General features: G+C 39.9%; 1 protein-coding gene across 1 annotated transcript in view; it reads right to left on the bottom strand.

Annotated features, from left to right (window-relative positions):
• The window catches only part of lekr1 (Leucine-, glutamate- and lysine-rich protein 1), a 208,077-nt gene that overhangs the window by 27,061 nt on the left and 161,537 nt on the right, over window positions 1–19,479 (bottom strand). The window contains exons 10-11 of the mRNA XM_079514064.1: window positions 12,518–12,682; window positions 11,839–12,051 (exon numbers count right to left, since the gene is read on the bottom strand). Of these exons, the coding sequence (XP_079370190.1) occupies window positions 11,839–12,051; window positions 12,518–12,682 (378 nt within the window). The remainder of the gene's footprint in view (window positions 1–11,838; window positions 12,052–12,517; window positions 12,683–19,479) is intronic.

The following is a 19,479-nucleotide window of genomic DNA, read 5'->3' as shown; positions in this document are numbered from 1 at the left end:
GATCCGTCATGATCCAAGGAATCCATGGAAAAGGACATTTTGATTTTACGACTTACGGTTCAAGTGTTATAGGGAAAAACGTGAAGTGGGCTGTTATAGCGCCACCATGAGGCTGAGCGATGTAATTCCTTTTCAATTTATTTTCATAATTATTATGAACCTCCAGCCTAAGTCTTGTAAATATGGTGCTTATGGTCTCCAAGGGAAAAAATACTTAAATTGGAGCCGTAATTAGTCTTCGATCTTCCCATTATAAGTCAATGGAGAACTAATTAATTAATATCAATTAAACTATACAACGGATCTGTTAGCAATGAGCAAGCACACGATTCCCGACGAAGCCGGTCGATTTGACATATGGCTCGAGTGCGTGTGGAAAAAACTGTGGGAGGAGTAGCGATACAAAGTATTCCAAAGTAGGGGAACAATAGTATGGTCGCCATAGGCAACCATACTAACTAGAAAGAAGCAATTCTGGGAAATTGCAAAGTATGGTTGCCTCCATCGCACCCGTCGCACAGACGTCGTTGGGGACCCAAGGAGTCTGCCAGGAGGTGTTGTGTTAGAGGCCAAGGCCAAACAACATGCCATTCAAATTTGGAGCTGATCGGATCCTGATTAGGTGACATATAGTGTTTTAGTTTTTTCGTAAAAATAGGCCCTTCCCACTAATTTTACGAGTCAATTAAATGGTCACATCACCCCTGAGATCATGTGTAAGTATTTTGGTGGGGATTGAGCACCCCAACATATTGTTTTTTCAACAAACTGTGACATTTTGGGCATTTGCGGCGCCCCCTATGGGTGAAAATGGAATTGCTTTTGGCGCTACATTGATTGAACCACTCTCGATATGTGATTAAAATTCCGTGTGGATTGAACGTTCCGTTCATTATTTGTGGCATTCTTTGTAAAATAGGCCCCTCCTACTAACTTCGGAAGCCGATTACGGCCGAACGGTATGGACTATCAAAATTCTGCCAGTGTTCAAGTAATCGGAGAGCACCAGAGATGTTGTGTACCAATTTGTGTGAGATTTGGACAAAATCTGTTGGAGGTGGAGCAAAAAGTGTGTTTTGAAGAAAATGCAAATTTGGTGCAATTTCGTTCTAGACGGAAATGGGCGTGGCCTATGCGGGGAGATCCGTCATGATCCAAGGAATCCATGGAAAAAGACATTTTGATTTTACGACTTACGGTTCAAGTGTTATAGGGAAAAACGTGAAGTGGGCTGTTATAGCGCCACCATGAGGCTGAGTGATGTAATTCCTTTTCAATTAATTTTCATAATTATTATGAACCTCCCTCCTAAGTCTTGTAAATATGGCACTTACGGTTTCCAAGGGAAAAAAATACTTAAATTGGAGCTTTAATTACTCTTCGATCTTCCCATTATAAGTCAATGGAGAACTAATTAATTAATATCAATTAAACTATACAACGGATCTCTTAGCAATGAGCAAGCACACGATTCCCGACGAAGCCGGTCGATTTGACATATGGCTCGAGTGCGTGTGGAAAAAACTGTGGGAGGAGTAGCGAGTCAAAGTATTCCAAAGTAGGGGAACAATAGTATGGTCGCCATAGGCAACCATACTAACTAGAAAGAAGCAATTCTGGGAAATTGCAAAGTGTGGTTGCCTCACTGGCTGATATAGGCCCCTCCCAGTAATTTTGCCAGCCAATTACAATGTGAAGTCACCCTTGTGATCATGCGTAAGTCCCCCCAAAATCATGTTTTTGCAATAAACGGGTAATTGTTTTTGCAATTGTAGCGCCCCCTATGGATGAAAATGGAATTGCTTTTGGCTCTGCGTTGATTAAGCCACCCTCGACATGTGATTCGGATTTGGGATGGATCGGACATTCCGTGCGTGAATTGTGGCATTTTTTGTGAAATAGGCCCCTCCCACTAACTTCGGAAGACGATTACGGACGAACGATACAGAAGATCAAAATTCTGACTGTGCTGTTTTAATCGGATAGGCCCGGAGATCATGTGTACCGACTTTTGTGAGATTTGGACAAAATCTGTAGGTGGAGGATCCAAAAGTGTGTTTTGAACAAAATTCAAAATGGCGGAAAATCTATCTAGACGCAAATAGGCGTGGCCTATATGGGGAGATGCGTCATGACCCAAGGAATCCAGGAAAAAATTATTTTGATTTTACGACCTACAGTTCAAGAGTTATACGCCAAAACGTAAAGTGGGCTGTTATAGCGCCACCATGAGGCCGATCAATATACTTATACGGTTATTAATTTTAGTAATTATTATGAACCTTCCCCCCAAGTGTTGTAACTGTAGCCCGTACGGTCTCAGAGGAAAAAATACTTGAATGTGAGTTTTTGCATTTTCCCATTCATGTCAATGGGGAAATTTAATCCACTAATTAATTAATATCAATTAAACTATACAACATTTCTCTTAGAAACGAGCAAGCACACCATTCCCGATGAAGCCGGTCGTTTTGACATATGGCTCAAGTGTGTGCGGCAAAAACTGTGGGAGGAGTAGCACGTCAAAATAAAGTTTATACAGAAAGAAAAATAAAAGGTAAGGGGAACAATAGTATGGTTGCCCATAGGCAACCACACTAACTAGAAAGAAGCAATTCTGGGAAATTGCAAAGTATGGTTGCCTCCATCGCACCCGTCGCACCGACGTCGTTGGGGACCCAAGGAGTCTGCCAGGAGGTGTTGTGTTAGAGGCCAAGGCCAAACAACATGCCATTCAAATTTGGCGCTGATCGGATCCTGATTTGGTGACATATAGTGTTTTAGTTTTTTCGAAAAAAATTGGCCCCTCCCACTAATTTTACGACTGAATTAAATGGTCACATCACCTTTGAGATCATGTGTAAGTATTTTGGTGGGGATTGAGCCCCCCAACAAATTGTTTTTTCAACAAACGGTGACATTTTTGGCATTTGCAGCGCCCCCTATGGGTGAAAATGGAATTGCTTTTGGTGCTACATTGATTGAACCACTCTCGATATGTGATTAAAATTCCGTGTGGATTGAACGTTCCGTTCATTATTTGTGGCATTCTTTGTAAAATAGGCCCCTCCTACTAACTTCGGAAGCCGATTATGGCCGAACGGTATGGACTATCAAAATTCTGCCAGTGTTTAAGTAATCGGATAGCACCAGAGATGTTGTGTACCAATTTGTGTGAGATTTGGACAAAATCTGTTGGAGGTGGAGCAAAAAGTGTGTTTTGAAGAAAATGCAAATTTGGTGCGATTTCGTTCTAGACGGAAATGGGCGTGGCCTATGCGGGGAGATCCGTCATGATCCAAGGAATCCATGGAAAAGGACATTTTGATTTTACGACTTACGGTTCAAGAGTTATAGGGAAAAACGTGAAGTGGGCTGTTATAGCGCCACCATGAGGCTGAGCGATGTAATTCCTTTTCAATTTATTTTCATAATTATTATGAACCTCCAGCCTAAGTCTTGTAAATATGGTGCTTATGGTCTCCAAGGGAAAAAATACTTAAATTTGAGCCGGAATTAGTCTTCGATCTTCCCATTATAAGTCAATGGAGAACTAATTAATTAATATCAATTAAACTATACAACGGATCTCTTAGCAATGAGCAAGCACACCATTCCCGACGAAGCCGGTCGATTTGACATATGGCTCGAGTGCGTGTGGAAAAAACTGTGGGAGGAGTAGCGATACAAAGTATTCCAAAGTAGGGGAACAATAGTATGGTCGCCATAGGCAACCATACTAACTAGAAAGAAGCAATTCTGGGAAATTGCAAAGTGTGGTTGCCTCACTCGCTGATATAGGCCCCTCCCAGTAATTTTGCTAGCCAATGACAATGTCAAGCCGTAACATTGTGATCATGTGTAAGTAATTCAGAGTGTTTTTTCCCCCCTGAAATCATGTTTTTGCAATAAACGGGTAATTGTTTTTGCAATTGTAGCGCCCCCTATGGATGAAAATGGAATTGCTTTTGGCTCTGCGTTGATTAAGCCACCCTCGACATGTGATTTGGATTTGGGATGGATCGGACATTCCGTGCGTGAATTGTGGCATTTTTTGTAAAATAGGCCCCTCCCACTAACTTCGGAAGACGATTACGGACGAACGATACAGAAGATCAAAATTCTGACTGTGCTGTTTTAATCGGATAGGTCCGGAGATCATGTGTACCGATTTTTGTGAGATTTGGACAAAATCTGTAGGTGGAGGATCCAAAAGTGGGTTTTGAACAAAATTCAAAATGGCGGAAAATCTATCTAGACGCAAATGGGCGTGGCCTATATGGGGAGATGCGTCATGACCCAAGGAATCCAGGAAAAAAATAATTTTGATTTTACGACCTACGGTTCAAGAGTTATACGCCAAAACGTAAAGTGGGCTGTTATAGCGCCACCATGAGGCCGATCAATATACTTATACGGTTATTAATTTTAGTAATTATTATGAACCTTCCCCCCAAGTGTTGTAACTGTAGCCCGTACGGTCTCAGAGGAAAAAATACTTGAATGTGAGTTTTTGCATTTTCCCATTCATGTCAATGGGGAAATTTAATCCACTAATTAATTAATATCAATTAAACTATACAACATTTCTCTTAGAAACGAGCAAGCACATCATTCCCGATGAAGCCGGTCGTTTTGACATATGGCTCAAGTGTGTGCGGCAAAAACTGTGGGAGGAGTAGCACTCCAAAATAAAGTTTATACAGAAAGAAAACAAAAAAAATAAATAAAAGGTAAGGGGAACAATAGTATGGTTGCCCATAGGCAACCACACTAACTAGAAAGAAGCAATTCTGGGAAATTGCAAAGTGTGGTTGCCTCACTCGCTAATATAGGCCTCTCCCGGTAATTTTGCTAGCCAATTACAATGTAAAGTCACCCTTGTGATCATGTGTAAGTAATTGTGAGGGGTTCCCCCCCCGAAATCATGTTTTTGCAACAAACGGTTAAGTGTTTTTGCAATTGTGGCGCCCCCTATAGATGAAAATAGAATAGCTTTAGGCTCTGTGTTTATTAAGCCACCCTCGACATTTGATTAAAATTTGGGATGGATCGGACATTCCGTTCGTGATTTGTGCCGTCTTTTGTAAAATAGGCCCCTCCCACTAACTTTGGAAGCTGATTACGGACTAACGATATGGACTATCAAAATTCTGACTCTGCTGTTTTAATCGGATAGGTCCGGAGATCATGTGTACCGATTCTTATGAGATTTGGCCAAAATCTGTAGCTGGAGGATCCAAAAGTGTGTTTTGAAGAAAATTCAAAATGGCAGAAAATCTATCCTGACGCAAATGGGCGTGGCCTATATGGGGAGATGCGTCATGACTCAAGGAATCCAGCGAAAAAATATTTTTTATTTTATGACCTACCGTGCAAGAGTTATAATGCAAAAGGTAAAGTGGGCTGTTATAGCGCCACCATGAGGCCGACCGATATAATTATATGTTAATTAATTTTGATAATTATTATGAACCTCCCCTCCAAGTGTTGTAACTACAGCCCTTACGGTCTCAGAGAAACAAATAGTTGAATGTGAGTTTTCCCATTTTCCCATTCAAGTGAATGGGGAAAATTAATTCACTAATTAATTAATATCAATTAAACTATACAACATTTCTCTTATCAATCAACAAGCACACGATTCCCGATGAAGCCGGTCGATTTGACATATGGCTCGAGTATGTTTGGCAAAAACTGTGGGAGGAGTAGCACTGCAAAATAAAGTTTATACAGAATAATAAACAAAGAAAGAAATAAAAGGTAAGGGGAACAATAGTATGGTTGCCCATAGGCAACCACACTAACTAGAAAGAAGCAATTCTGGGAAATTGCAAAGTGTGGTTGCCTCACTCGCTGATATAGGCCCCTCCCGGTAATTTTGCTAGCCAATGACAATGTCAAGTCAGCCTTGTGATCATGCGTAAGTAATTCGGAGGTTTTTCCCCCCCCCCGAAAATATGTTTTTGCAACAAACTGGTAAGTGTTTTTGCAATTGTGGCGCCCCCTATGGATGAAAATGGAATTGCCTTTGGCTCTGTGTTGATTAAGCCACCCTCGACATGTGATTCAGATTTGGGATGGATCGGACATTCCGTGCGTGAATTGTGGCATCTTTTGTAAAATAGGCCCCTCCCACTAACTTTGGAAGACGATTACGGACGAACGATACGGAAGATCAAAATTCTGACTGTGCTGTTTTAATCGGATAGGTCCGGAGATCATGTGTACCGATTTTTGTGAGATTTGGACAAAATCTGTAGGTGGAGGATCCAAAAGTGTGTTTTGAACAAAATTCAAAATGGCGGAAAATCTATCTAGACGCAAATGGGCGTGGCCTATATGTGGAGATGCGTCATGACCCAAGGAATCGAGGGAAAAATATTTTTTATTTCACGACCTACCGTTTCCAGAGTTATAATGCAAAACGTAAAGTGGGCTGTTATAGCGCCACCATGAGGCCGACCGAAGTAATCATAAGTTAATTAATTTTCGTAATTATTATGAACCTCCCTTCCAATTGTTGTAACTACAGCCCTTAAGGTCTCAGAGGAATAAATGGTTGAATGTGAGTTTTGGCATTTTCCCATTCAAGTGAATGGGGAAAATTAATTCACTAATTAATTCATATCAATTAAACTATACAACGGATGTCTTAGCAAGGAGATAGCACACGATTCCCGATAAAGCCGGTCGTTTTGACATCTGGCTCAAGTGTGTGCGGCAAAAACTGTGGGAGGAGTAGCACGGCAGAAAAAAGTTTATACAGAAAGAAAACAATAAACAATAAAGAAAAGGTAAGGGGAACAATAGTATGGTTGCCCATAGGCAACCACACTAACTAGAAAGCAGTTCCTGTAGAAACTGCGTGGGCTCGCTAAAAACGCAATGTATAAAGTTATAGCTGTGTCTGTGGGACCACCCACCAAGTCTGAACACTGGTTTTTCATTTTTAAGTTTTCTTTTTTAAGTTTAAAAAAAAAAAGTTTAAAAAAAAAAAATTAAAAAAAAGAAGTTTAAAAAAAAAAAAGTTTAAAAAAAAAACGTTTTTAAAAAAAAAAGTTTAAAAAAAAAAGAAGTTTAAAAAAAAAAAAGTTTAAAAAAAAAAGTTTTAAAAAAAAACAGTTTAAAAAAAAAGAAGTTTTTAAAAAAAAAGTTAAAAAAAAAAAAGTTAAAAAAAAAAAAATAAAAAAAAAGAAGTTTAAAAAAAAAAGTTTAAAAAAAAAAGTTTAAAAAAAAAAAGTAAAAAAAAAAAAAAGTAAAAAAAAAAAAAAAGTTAAAAAATATATATTTTTTAAGTTTATATTAGTGTTCCTATTGGTGGTGTAAGTCCATAAACAAATTTTCAGGACTGTATCATGCTGCAAACAAAAGTTAGAGCTGTGTAAAGGCCAGCCAATGGGAAGACAGAAGGGCGGGGCTTAAGCAATTAATTAAGTACAGCGTGCTCCTATTGGTGGTCTAAGCCCATGGAGCAAATTGCAAGACTGTAGCATGCTGCAAGCAAAAGACAGGGTTTTTGTGTGTGTGTGTGTGTGTGTGTGTGTGCGTGTGTGCGTGTGTGTGTGCGTGCGCGTGCGTGTGCACGTGCGTGTGCATGCATGCGTGTGTCTGTGACTCTGTGTGTAGAGCCTAATTGCACAAATAGCAGACCTACAAGCTGTGTGCGTGCGTGCGTGCGTGCGTGCGTGCGTGCGTGCGTGCGTGCGTGCTTGCGTATGCATGCGTGTGTCTGTGACTGCACAAATAGCAGACCTACAAGCTCACAAGGTTTCGCAGAGCAACTCATTGAGATCTTGTAACTCTAATGTCAGCCCTATGTCAGGCTTGTAATTAAGCCCTTATATGTCTCAGCTGTGGGAGAGTAAAACAGTGCTTCACTATGACTGGGAGATTTCAATGGGCCTGAATAGGGAAAAACCTATGCCCGAACAAATTGCTCTATCGCAAAAAGTAAAAGTCGAATTCAAATATTTCTTTCACTTTGAGTGGCCTGAGCCATTGAGGTACAACATGTGCGATGGTGGTGTTGGTACGATCGAAAATGTGGTTATAAGAGCGAGTTAAGAATTGTCTTCACGATACTTTCCTCGTAAGAATTATACAATGGAGGTCAATGGGCAGCTTGACTGTATTTGTGTCACTTAAAAGGCTGTAGTTCACATTCTGTATGTATCTGTGCTTTGGTGGTTACATTGTGTGAAAGAGGACATGTGTGGCTACAAAATGACCAAAGAACATCTGTGTAAAGTGAATATTTTGGCCGGGACGACAATTTGTTTGGTAAATTTCCAAGGAAAGAATTTCAGTTTCCACACTCTACTCAAGGAGGCCCCACACTCTAAGGGGACACTGATTACGCGAAACGGCCTGCGATTGAACTGCGATTTCGGAAAAACCGTGTAACATATTCGAATACGGTTTGAACCACGAAAAAGTCCACAGTCGTGTGAGCTAGCTAAAGTTTAAATCACGTTTCTACGACAAAGTATGCCAGAGTAATGAGGGTGCAAAAGTGAGGTGGATTTAGAGATTGCATCCCATACATTGTCTATGAGAGAAACATTTTATAAATAAAGTTAAATATTTTAAAAAGTATAAACCTTTTCAAAAAAACGTTTTCACCAATGAAAATTCAAAGATAGATGAACATTTTAAAGTTTGAATGGAGTTTCAAAGTGAAAGTATGACAGAGTAATAAGAGCACAAAAAAGTCAACTGTGAAAAATGGGACGTTTCTCCCATCGACTCTCATTATAAAGAATGTAAAAAAAAGTTTAAAAGTTTAAAAGTTAAAAAAGTATAAACAATTGTAAAAATAAAAATGCAAGCACACATAACTGCAAAGAGCTGAACAGTTTGAAGTTTGAACTAAATTTCTAGCATAAAGTGTGTGAAAGTAGTAGGAGTACGAAGTAAGTGGCGGAATAAAGAATAATAAATATAAACTGGCAACTAGAAAGCAGTTCCTGTAGAAACTGCGTGGGCTCGCTAAAAACGCAATGTATAAAGTTATAGCTGTGTCTGTGGGACCACCCACCAAGTCTGAACACTGGTTTTTCATTTTTAAGTTTTCTTTTTTAAGTTTTTTATTTTTAAGTTTTTTTTTAAGTTTAAAAAAAAAAAGTTTTTAAAAAAAAAGTTTTTAAAAAAAAGAAGTTTTAAAAAAAAAAGTTTTTTTAAAAAAAAAGTTTTTTTAAAAAAAAAAGTTGAAAAAAAGTTTAAAAAAAAAAGTTTTAAAAAAAAATTTAAAAAAAAAAAGTTTTAAAAAAAAAAAGTTAAAAAAAAAAAAGGTAAAAAAAAAAAAGTTTAAAAAAAATATATTTTTTAAGTTTATATTAGTGTTCCTATTGGTGGTGTAAGTCCATAAACAAATTGTCAGGACTGTATCATGCTGCAAACAAAAGTTAGAGCTGTGTAAAGGCCAGCCAATGGGAAGACAGAAGGGCGGGGCTTAAGCAATTAATTAAGTACAGCGTGCTCCTATTGGTGGTCTAAGCCCATGGAGCAAATTGCAAGACTGTAGCATGCTGCAAGCAAAAGACAGGGTTTTTGTGTGTGTGTGTGTGTGTGTGTGTGTGTGTGCGTGTGCGTGCGCGTGCACGTGCGTGTGCACGTGCGTGCGTGTGCATGCATGCGTGTGTCTGTGACTGTGTGTAGAGCCTAATTGCACAAATAGCAGACCTACAAGCTGCGTGCGTGCGTGCGTGCGTGCGTGCGTGCGTGCGTGCGTATGCATGCGTGTGTCTGTGACTGCACAAATAGCAGACCTACAAGCTCACAAGGTTTCGCAGAGCAACTCATTGAGATCTTGTAACTCTAATGTCAGCCCTGTAATTAAGCCCTTATATGTCTCAGCTGTGGGAGAGTAAAACAGTGCTTCACTATGACTGGGAGATTTCAATGGGCCTGAATAGGGAAAAACCTATGCCCGAACAAATTGCTCTATCGCAAAAAGTAAAAGTCGAATGCAAATATCTTTTTCACTTTGAGTGGCCTGAGCCATTGAGGTACAACATGTGCGATGGTGGTGTTGGTACGATCGAAAATGTGGTTATAAGAGCGAGTTAAGAATTGTCTTCACGATACTTTCCTCGTAAGAATTATACAATGGAGGTCAATGGGCAGCTTGACTGTATTTGTGTCACTTAAAAGGCCGTAGTTCACATTCTGTATGTATCTGTGCTTTGGTGGTTACATTGTGTGAAAGAGGACATGTGTGGCTACAAAATGACCAAAGAACATCCGTGTAAAGTGAATATTTTGGCCAGGACGACAATTTGTTTGGTAGATTTCCGAGGTGAAGCATTTCAGTTTCCACACTCTACTCAAGGAGGCCCCGCACTCTAAGGGCGCACTAATTAGACGATACGGCCTGCGATTGAACTGCGATATCGGAGAAACCGTGTAACATATTCGAATACGGTTTGAACCACGAAAAAGTCCACAGCCGTGTGAGCTAGCTAAAGTTTAAATCACGTTTCTACGACAAAGTATGCCAGAGTAATGAGGCTGCAAAAGTGAGGTTGATTTAGAGATAAAATCCCATACATTGTCTATGAGAGAAACATTTTATAAATAAAGTTAAATATTTTAAAAAGTATAAACTTTTTCAAAACAACTTTTTCACCAATGAAAATTCAAAGATTGATGAACATTTTAAAGTTTGAATGGAGTTTCAAAGTGAAAGTATGACAGAGTAATAAGAGCACAAAAAAGTCAACTGTGAAAAATGGGACGTTTCTCCCATCGACTCTCATTATAAAGAATGTCAAAAAAAGTTAAAAAGTTAAAAAGTTAAAAAAGTATAAACAATTGTAAAAATCTAAATGCAAGCACACATAACTGCAAAGAGCTGAACAGTTTGAAGTTTGAACTAAATTTCTAGCATAAAGTGTGTGAAAGTAGTAGGAATTCGAAAAAAGGGCGGAAATTGGAATAAAGCAAGAATAAATATAAACTGGCAATAACTAGTGTGTGCTCGCTGTTGCGAGCCCACAATAACTAGTGTGTGCTCGCTGTTGCGAGCCCACAATAAAAATAATAAAGTGTTACAATTACAATAGTCTGGTTGCCCTGTTAGGGCAACCACACTAAATAGTACCATATTATAATGAGCATTTGTAAGGCACAATTATATGAAAATGAAGTGCTCTTTCAAGTGGTTTAACCCATTAAGACCTGAGGCCGATTCCACAATATGACTTCTGAAAGATTTTTCAACGTGCAACGTATTTTTCGGATGACACTGTCACACAACTGAAATCATGTTTACTCTAATTCCAACCCCTAAACCTAACATCTAATCAAAGGTCTAATCATAATTCCCCAACCTGAATCTTTTTCTAATTGTACATCTATTGCTAAAAAGTCTAATGATAATCACAAAACAACCGTTTTTCTGGCGAGGACTAGGAAAATGGTTCTCACAATGTCTATTTCTAAGATGCTACAAAGGTATGCACATACTGTAGATCGAGTGGCAAATCGAGTGGCAAGGTGAGTGACAAAGATAATTTAATGTTGTTAAAAAAAAAAAAAAAAGTCATTTTATACAATCAAATAGGACTTTTCTGCTTGGATGTATGGGCTGTCAAGGCCAGAACATAGTTTTTTGCCCGCATAACTTCCGGGTATATGATGATGATGTCACGCGCATACCCTCTATACTTGGGATATTTGGTCCTTACAAGTATAGTCGCACACGCACATGCACACACACGCACACGCAAGCGCACGCGCACACACACACACACACACACACACACACACACACACACACACACACACACACACACACACACACACACACACACACACACACACACACACACACACCTCTTCCAGTAGCTGGGTGTTCCTCTCAGTCAGCAGCAGTAAGTCATTCTGGATCTGGCTCATCTGCATCGCCTGTTGCTGGCGGTAGCTCTGAAGCTCCCTGCGTACGTCCTCCTCTCGTCTCCTCGCCTCCTCCTCTCGTCTCCTCGCCTCCTCCTCCCTGCTCGCTCGCTCCTCCCGCAGCCTCCGTGCCTCCTCATCTCTCTCCTCCAGCTGGGTGGGGGAGGGGTATCAATCATCATATTTCAGCCTTTCCCAATCCCAAATGTATAGGGTCATGGCCTGTTGTCATGGGCCGAGTACATGTTTCTATTTTTGTTTTGTTTCATTTTGCTTTCCAGAAATAGATCTGGCAACATAGAAGAATACAAGAATATTCAAACAATAGTGAAAATGAGTGAGTGAGCGAGTGAGTGTGAGAGAGAGAGATATATCAGTTCTGAACATCTGATTTATCGATATACTGTATCTCTATTTTAACCCACTTTTGGTGTTAGCATTATGTTATGCTTTAGCTATTGAAAAATAGCAGATCTACAAGCTCATAGCGCGCCACCGAGTGGCGCGCTATGAGCTTGTAGGTCTGCTATTTTTGAAAAATCGAAGAACGACTGTCAGGATGTAGAAGACATTTTTAGAATCTGATCTCAGGTCAAAATGGGTTAAACAGAGTTAGTACCTTCATGTGCCACTGTGCGTTCTCTCTCTGGTACTGCAGCAGTAACAACTGGCTCTTCTCCCTGTGAATGGACAACTCTAGCTCCGCCTCCCTGCCAAGCTCCTCCTGTTGTTGTTTATGCCGCAATGCATTCTGGGCCTTCTGGTCCTCCAGGGCTGCAGCCAACTATAGATTCAAACAAGGCGAGGAAAACAAACGTGCGTGTGCACACGCACACACACACACACACACACACACAGACACACACACAAACACTCATAAAAAAGCATGGCCGAGGAAAACAAGCGTGCACGCGCACGCCGCACTCACACACACTCATAAAAAAGCACACATGCAGGCATGAACGAATGCATACACACGCAGACACACACATGCACACACAGCAGATCTAGCACACATGTATTTTGTGTGTTACCCGAGATCATTAAAAGATGCTTTTGTCACAGGCAATATATATCTTGGGTGTTGAAAACTATAAGTACAAACTCTGTCTTAACCCGCATCCCAACATATCTCTTTCTCTCTGTCTCTCTCTGTCTCTCTCTCTCTCTCTCTCATATTTCAGCCCTAAAATGACATGTTCATCCTTGCATGAAGGGGTAAAAGGATGGCTACATTAAGCTTTGATGCAATGCAAAGTGTTGGAACAAAACAGCTTTATCTCAATGACTGTGGAAAACTTCTGTGCATTCTTTTTTTAGTTTTGGGGCCCTGATTAGATTAACGTGTTTTAAGCGGAGCAGTGAGAAACTGTGTAGTGTATTGCTAAGTCAGTGGTATATTATTCATTGTCAATAGCCAGGTGCAATGTTTTCACTAAAACCATGTTGTTGGAATGGAAATAGAATCCATATCTTTGATTTTCTTTCTTTCTTTGTTTTACGTGTGCAACCATAGGCTATTCATTGTCTGGGTTCTACTTCTATGGTATGTTAGTAGCAGACCTAAGTTATCACCAGTCATATTGTTGTTGCAATATTCAACAATGTTCAGAATGTTATATTATGTTACCAAGTTTTCCTAATATCGTGCAGTCGTATCAGCTGTCAGATAGCAGGAGTCTGACATCATGTTTTAGGACTGTCTTTAATTGATAGAATACTTGATTAACACAGTTATTAATAGTAGTGTAAATATAGTCAAAGGTAATGCTAAAAGGGTAAACCAAAAAGCCCCAAGGGGCTTGTTTGCATTATAAATGGTAAATATCCATATATGGTTATCACGCCTCGTGACATCACGCCTCATGACATCACGCCTTGTGACATCACGTCTCCATATATGGCCGTCTCCATATATGAAGATCACGACACTGACCTCATCAAACCCTGGATAGCCATACATGGAGATGACTGGATCATCACCTAGATCTGCATATATGGAGCCGGCCAGCAACCTGTTCTGACATTCCATTCAACAGGCCCGACAATTAAGGCCCGGCCCTACCTGGGCCTTCATCAAACCCTGTGCACTCAAGACACCGCCCCTGCTGCCACCCATAGATCTCCATATATGGAGTTGACCTGTTATGACGTTCCATATGTTGATCTGATCTCATCAAACCCTGTATACTCCAGACACGCTCCATATATGGCCAGACCTCATCAAACCCTGTACACTCAAGACACTGCTCCTGCTGCCACCCATAGATCTCCATATATGGAGTTGACCTGTTCTGACATTCCATATGTTGATCTGACCTCATCACACCCTGTACACTCAAGACACGCTCCATATATGGCCAGTACAGAATTTAATCCATATGTTGATCTGACCCCCATGCCAAAGCGCCAGCCCAGCAGTCTTCGTCACCCAGGCGGAATGGCGGATGCGTAAACGCAACCTTGTTTCTCCCCCTCAGGGTGTCCTACTGGTATAGTACCTTTATCCAAGGTGCTTTACAATGTGCAGAGCCGAACTTACCGTTGGGCTAGGGTGGGCTGAAGCCCGGGGGCCCCCGACTTTTTTTTTTTTAATTATAAAATTGTAAAGTGAAATCCAATTCAAGTGAAATGTGTGTATCCAATTCAAGTGAAATGCTCGGCCAAATCGCGGGACGCGCGGCGCGCGCCCCAAGGGGGGCCCTCAAATTTGCTCCAGCCCGGGGGCCCTCAGCAAGGTAAATCCGGCTCTGACAATGTGTATTACATGTGTATTACATTCACACACCGACGGTGGAGGAAACCATAAAAAGGCACCAACCTGGTCATCAGGAGCAATTAGGGGTTCAGTGTCTTGCTCAGACAAGGACACTTCAACAACGAACCCTGGGGGAGCCCCGGTTCGAACTGGAAACCTTCTGTTTCCCCAGTGGCCCATCTGCCTCCTGACTGAGCCATTGCAGCCCCATTGTGGTCCATTGTACTCAATATTATAGAATACTGTATATTTATTTACAGAAAAAGTAGGGGTGGGAGCGGGGGTCAGAGGATTCTTATATCAAGATGTTCAAGGAGTTAATCTATGTCCACTTGTATTTTGAGGGCAGGAATTATTTTAGGTTAGTTTTGAGTTTGGGTATAGGGAGTCGAAAATCTTTGTCTTTTGGACTTTTTGGTAGTGTCATTCCACATTTGGTGCAGGTACCCATGTTTGAGTTGTATTTTGGGGGAACAAGGTCAGATGATCTCCTTCTGGTGTTATGCCCATGGGCATCACTCTCTCTAGAAGTAGTTTGACATGGATCTGGGGACTGATCCTCTGTGTCTTCAAGACCAGACCCATTGAGAGATGTTGTCTGATCATGGATTGAATAGAGAAATGTTTTGTAGGAAGGACTGGAAGAACTGCCGTTCTCCAATTACCAGGCAGTGTGGACCAGCCGGGAAAGATTTCTGTTCTTGACCCGGACCGGAATATTTCCAAACCACACTGTAATGCCGGTAATCTGAAGATACTCTCAATTACTGTACGGCTACACAGTCATCATACGTTTCTGTTCAACTCCAAACACACACATCTGCGTAGAAAATATAAACACTCCTGGACTCTGGAGAACACTCTTCAGCTCAGGGTGCCATCAACACTGTAATGTTCTGAGTGTTGATTTAACTCTGAGAGTGTAAAAATGTAGCCAAATGGACCCGTAATGAAATGAAAGGCACCATCTAATGATGGGCTGACATCTCTTTTAGCTTGCTAATCAAAAGGGGCGGCTGCAGCATACTAAAAACAAAAACAACAACAAACCTGACAGTACAGATTAATTGTTCATCATACCGCTATCGGACAATATTTACTAACAACTGCAATATTTGTGAAATCTGCAGAATAATCCTGATGGTTTTTAGTTGATATTTTATTTTCTAACATTTATGTTTGAATGTGAAGCTGAAAAAGCCTTTTGTGATCATTGCTGTAGATTAAATTTGCTTCTGGGGAAGAATTTAGAAGATTTAAAATCTGTAGAACAAATTAAAAGCAAACAAGTTGGAAAAATGTAAAAACAAATTAAAACAAATTAAAAAAAATACATACATACTACATTTTACTTGTTTGAATATGTGCATCAGTAGGCCTAATAAATCATAATCTGGTCTGTTCTGGCTTGCATCAATGGAACTATAGCCATACTTTAACTACTATAACGAATGCTGGGGCCTTCGTATTCTGGGGAAAACCTCTTCAGAAAATAGCTGCTATACAAGCTCCTCTGACATGTTGTCTACTTGCAGATTGGCTATCCTCGAAAATACACTAGTATGGAGCCCTGAGAGACATTTAAGTGGTTCAGTTCCTCTTTATCAGTATCACGATGAAAACTAATTTGTTTTGTTTCAATGTTACATTAAAATGTTAGTGTTTCTGGAAGAATTAAAAGAAATTAGACAACAATTGGATGAGTTGTTAACGTATAAGGCAGAGGGGGCACTTAGGTACACTAACAGAAAATATTATGAAATGGGAAATGGGGCGAGCAGGTTGTTGGCCTTTCAACTCCGGAAGGACCAATCTGGTCGTGCTGTGGCCAAAATCAGACACCCCGAAACCAACCTTGTTGAAACGCAGCCTAAGCAGATCTCGGATGCCTTTGCCAAATTTTACGAACAATTATACAAGGGTCAAGAACAAGAATTTAAAAGAGAAAAGATCATTGAATTCTTGAGACCTCTCGAATTAAATAAATTGGCAGAGGGGGAAGCATCCAAATTAATAAAGCGCATCACTGAGGAGGAAATAAGAGAAACCATTTCCAACTTGAAAAATAACAAATCTCCAGGTGCAGATGGTTTTTCAGGGGAATATTACAAGGTTTTTGTAAATGAACTTTCTCCTAGGTTATGCAAATTATATAATTGTGTATTATCATCAGGAGACCCCCCAAAGTCGTGGTCAGAAGCCATCATCACGGTACTACATAAAGAAGGAAAAGACCCCATACAGTGTTCTAGTTACCGCCCAATCAGTCTTTTGTGCGTGGATTATAAGATATTAACCTCTATATTGGCGAATAGAATTCAAAAGTACATTAAACAATTAATAAATCCTCAGCAAACGGGGTTCATCTGGACTAGACAAGGGACAAACAATATTAGGAGAGCATTAAACATACAGTCAATAGCAGCAAGAGATAAAGACCCATCGATGCTCCTTAGCCTCGATGGGATCAAGGCTTTCGATAGATTAGATTGGCTCTTTTTAGAAGAGACTTTAAAAGAAATGGGTTTTAGAGAAGAATTTGTTTCTTGGATTAATCTGCTATATAATAATTCCAAATCAAGAATTAGAGTTAATGGTCACTGTTCAGAATTTTTCAAGGTTGAGAGGGGCGTAAAACAGGGAGATTCATTATCCCCTGTTCTCTACGCAATTAGCATAGAATGTTTGGCTGAAGCTATACGTCGAAATACTCAGATCCAAGGCATTCCAGACGATGGTGGGTTCGTCCACAAGGTGGCGCTATTCGCTGACGATGTTTTGCTCTTCATAAGAAATCCACTGCTCTCTATCCCCCCACTCATGCAGTGCCTGCAAAGTTATGGATCCGTTTCAGGTTATAAAATTTACGAAAGCAAATCGGAGGCAATGATGATTTCTGGGTCCTGGCCTACACAACTAAACAAAGATGTATCATATCGTTGGTCTAAACAGGGGTTTAGGTACTTGGGGATTATAATCACACCAAATCCCACACAATTATTTGATGCAAACTATACAAAATTAATTAGAGCCATTAAAAATGATCTGGGGAGATGGGATGTTCCTCCCCTTTCTTTATTGGGTAGAGTTGAAACGGTGAAAATGAATGTATTGCCTAGACTTCTGTTCTTGTTTCAGTCCTTGCCTGTCAGAGTACCCATCTCCACCTTTAAGGCACTTGATCGAATGATTTCTAAATTTATTTGGCAAAATAAAAAGCCCAGGATAAGGCTCAAAACACTTATTTTGCCAAAAATTAGGGGAGGCCTAGGCCTTCCCAATTTAAAGCATTACTATTGGGCGGCTCAGCTGACTGCAATTGTCGCATGGATAGGTAATGATGAGGAGACAGGTTGGAACCGAATAGAACAGAGCACAATTAAAGGGGTGTCTCTGTCAACATTACCCTTCCTTGATAAAAAAACTATTGATAAAAACAAAATTTAAATAGGAAATGAATGGATAAAGCATACATTAAAGGTGTGGGAAGCAGTTAGGAAAACACTGTGGGGACCAGGGTCAGTTTCAAGGGCAATGCCAATAGTGGGTAACATTGATTTCTCTCCATCCATAAGTGATACTGGATTCAGTCGTTGGGCTGATAAGGGTCTTAAAACCATAAATCAGTTATTTGAGGGAACAACTTTTAAATCCTTTGCTCAACTCCAGACGAAATTTAAACTCCCTTCAAGTGATTTATTTAGATATTTCCAAATAAGGCATTATATCATGGATCATAGAGAGAGAGAGCTGGTTAGGAAAACCCCAAACGAAATTGAGGTGTATTTCATTGGTATTGCAGAAAAAAATTTCCCAACTAAAAAACATGTTTCTAATTTATATAAAGCGCTGGATGATGTTTCTCAAAATACATGGTACATTAAGGATAAATGGGAATTGGAATTAAATATAATAATTGAAGACAAAACCTGGGAGGACATGTGTGAAGGTTGTCACAAGGGAATAAATAGCCAGTTGTGGAAGGAATTTGATTGGAAACTCAAAACTAGATATTTCAATACTCCTCTGGTCATTTCTTCATACGTGAAAACACCATCCATAGAATTATGTTGGAGAAATTGTGGGGGAGTTGGAGACCATACACACATTTTTGGGGATTGTCCAATAATTTCAGGGTTCTGGAAAAATGTTAAAAAGGAAATTTAAAAATGTTTGGGGTTGAATATTCCTTCTGGACCCGAGTTATTTCTGCTGGGAATTATACCCGAGGAGTTGCGTGGATGGAGTTACATATTAAGGATACTTTTACTGATTGCTAAGAAAATGATAACAGTAAATTGGAGGGAGGTAAAACCACCTACTATAACCCAATGGAAACAGAGACTGAAGCAGGTTTATAGAATGAATTAAAAATGGAAAGTTTCATACTTAAATGGACTTCTGTAATATTGTACTTGGGTGTTTCGGTGTATGTGTAGAGGTCTAAGAGTGCTGAGTAGGGGTTGTTGAGTCTATAAAAATGCTTCGAATGTTGGATATCTGCTGTATATTGTATTGTATTGTGAGTCATGTCTCCTGCTGTTCCCTGCCTTGTCCTGTACTGTCTGAAGAATGCTGTGTTTTTGAAGTTTGTCAAGCTGTTTTTCTGTTTTTCTTTGATTTCTTTTATTGTCTCTGTTTTTGTTATGTATTTTTGTTTTCTTGTATTCACATTTATGTTTGATTTCTGTTTCATTGTTCGTGTTTCATTTTTTGAAATAAAAACAAAGTTAAAAAAAAAAAAAATGTTAGTGTTTTGCCAACTATTTGGGAGCCTCACGGCCCACAGATTGAGAGGTGTTTGGGAATGAGCACCACAATGC

Source organism: Electrona antarctica (assembly GCF_951216825.1).
Source record: "Electrona antarctica genome assembly, chromosome: 11".
Classification (NCBI taxonomy): domain Eukaryota; kingdom Metazoa; phylum Chordata; class Actinopteri; order Myctophiformes; family Myctophidae; genus Electrona; species Electrona antarctica.
This window is presented reverse-complemented; position numbering and strand designations above follow the sequence as displayed.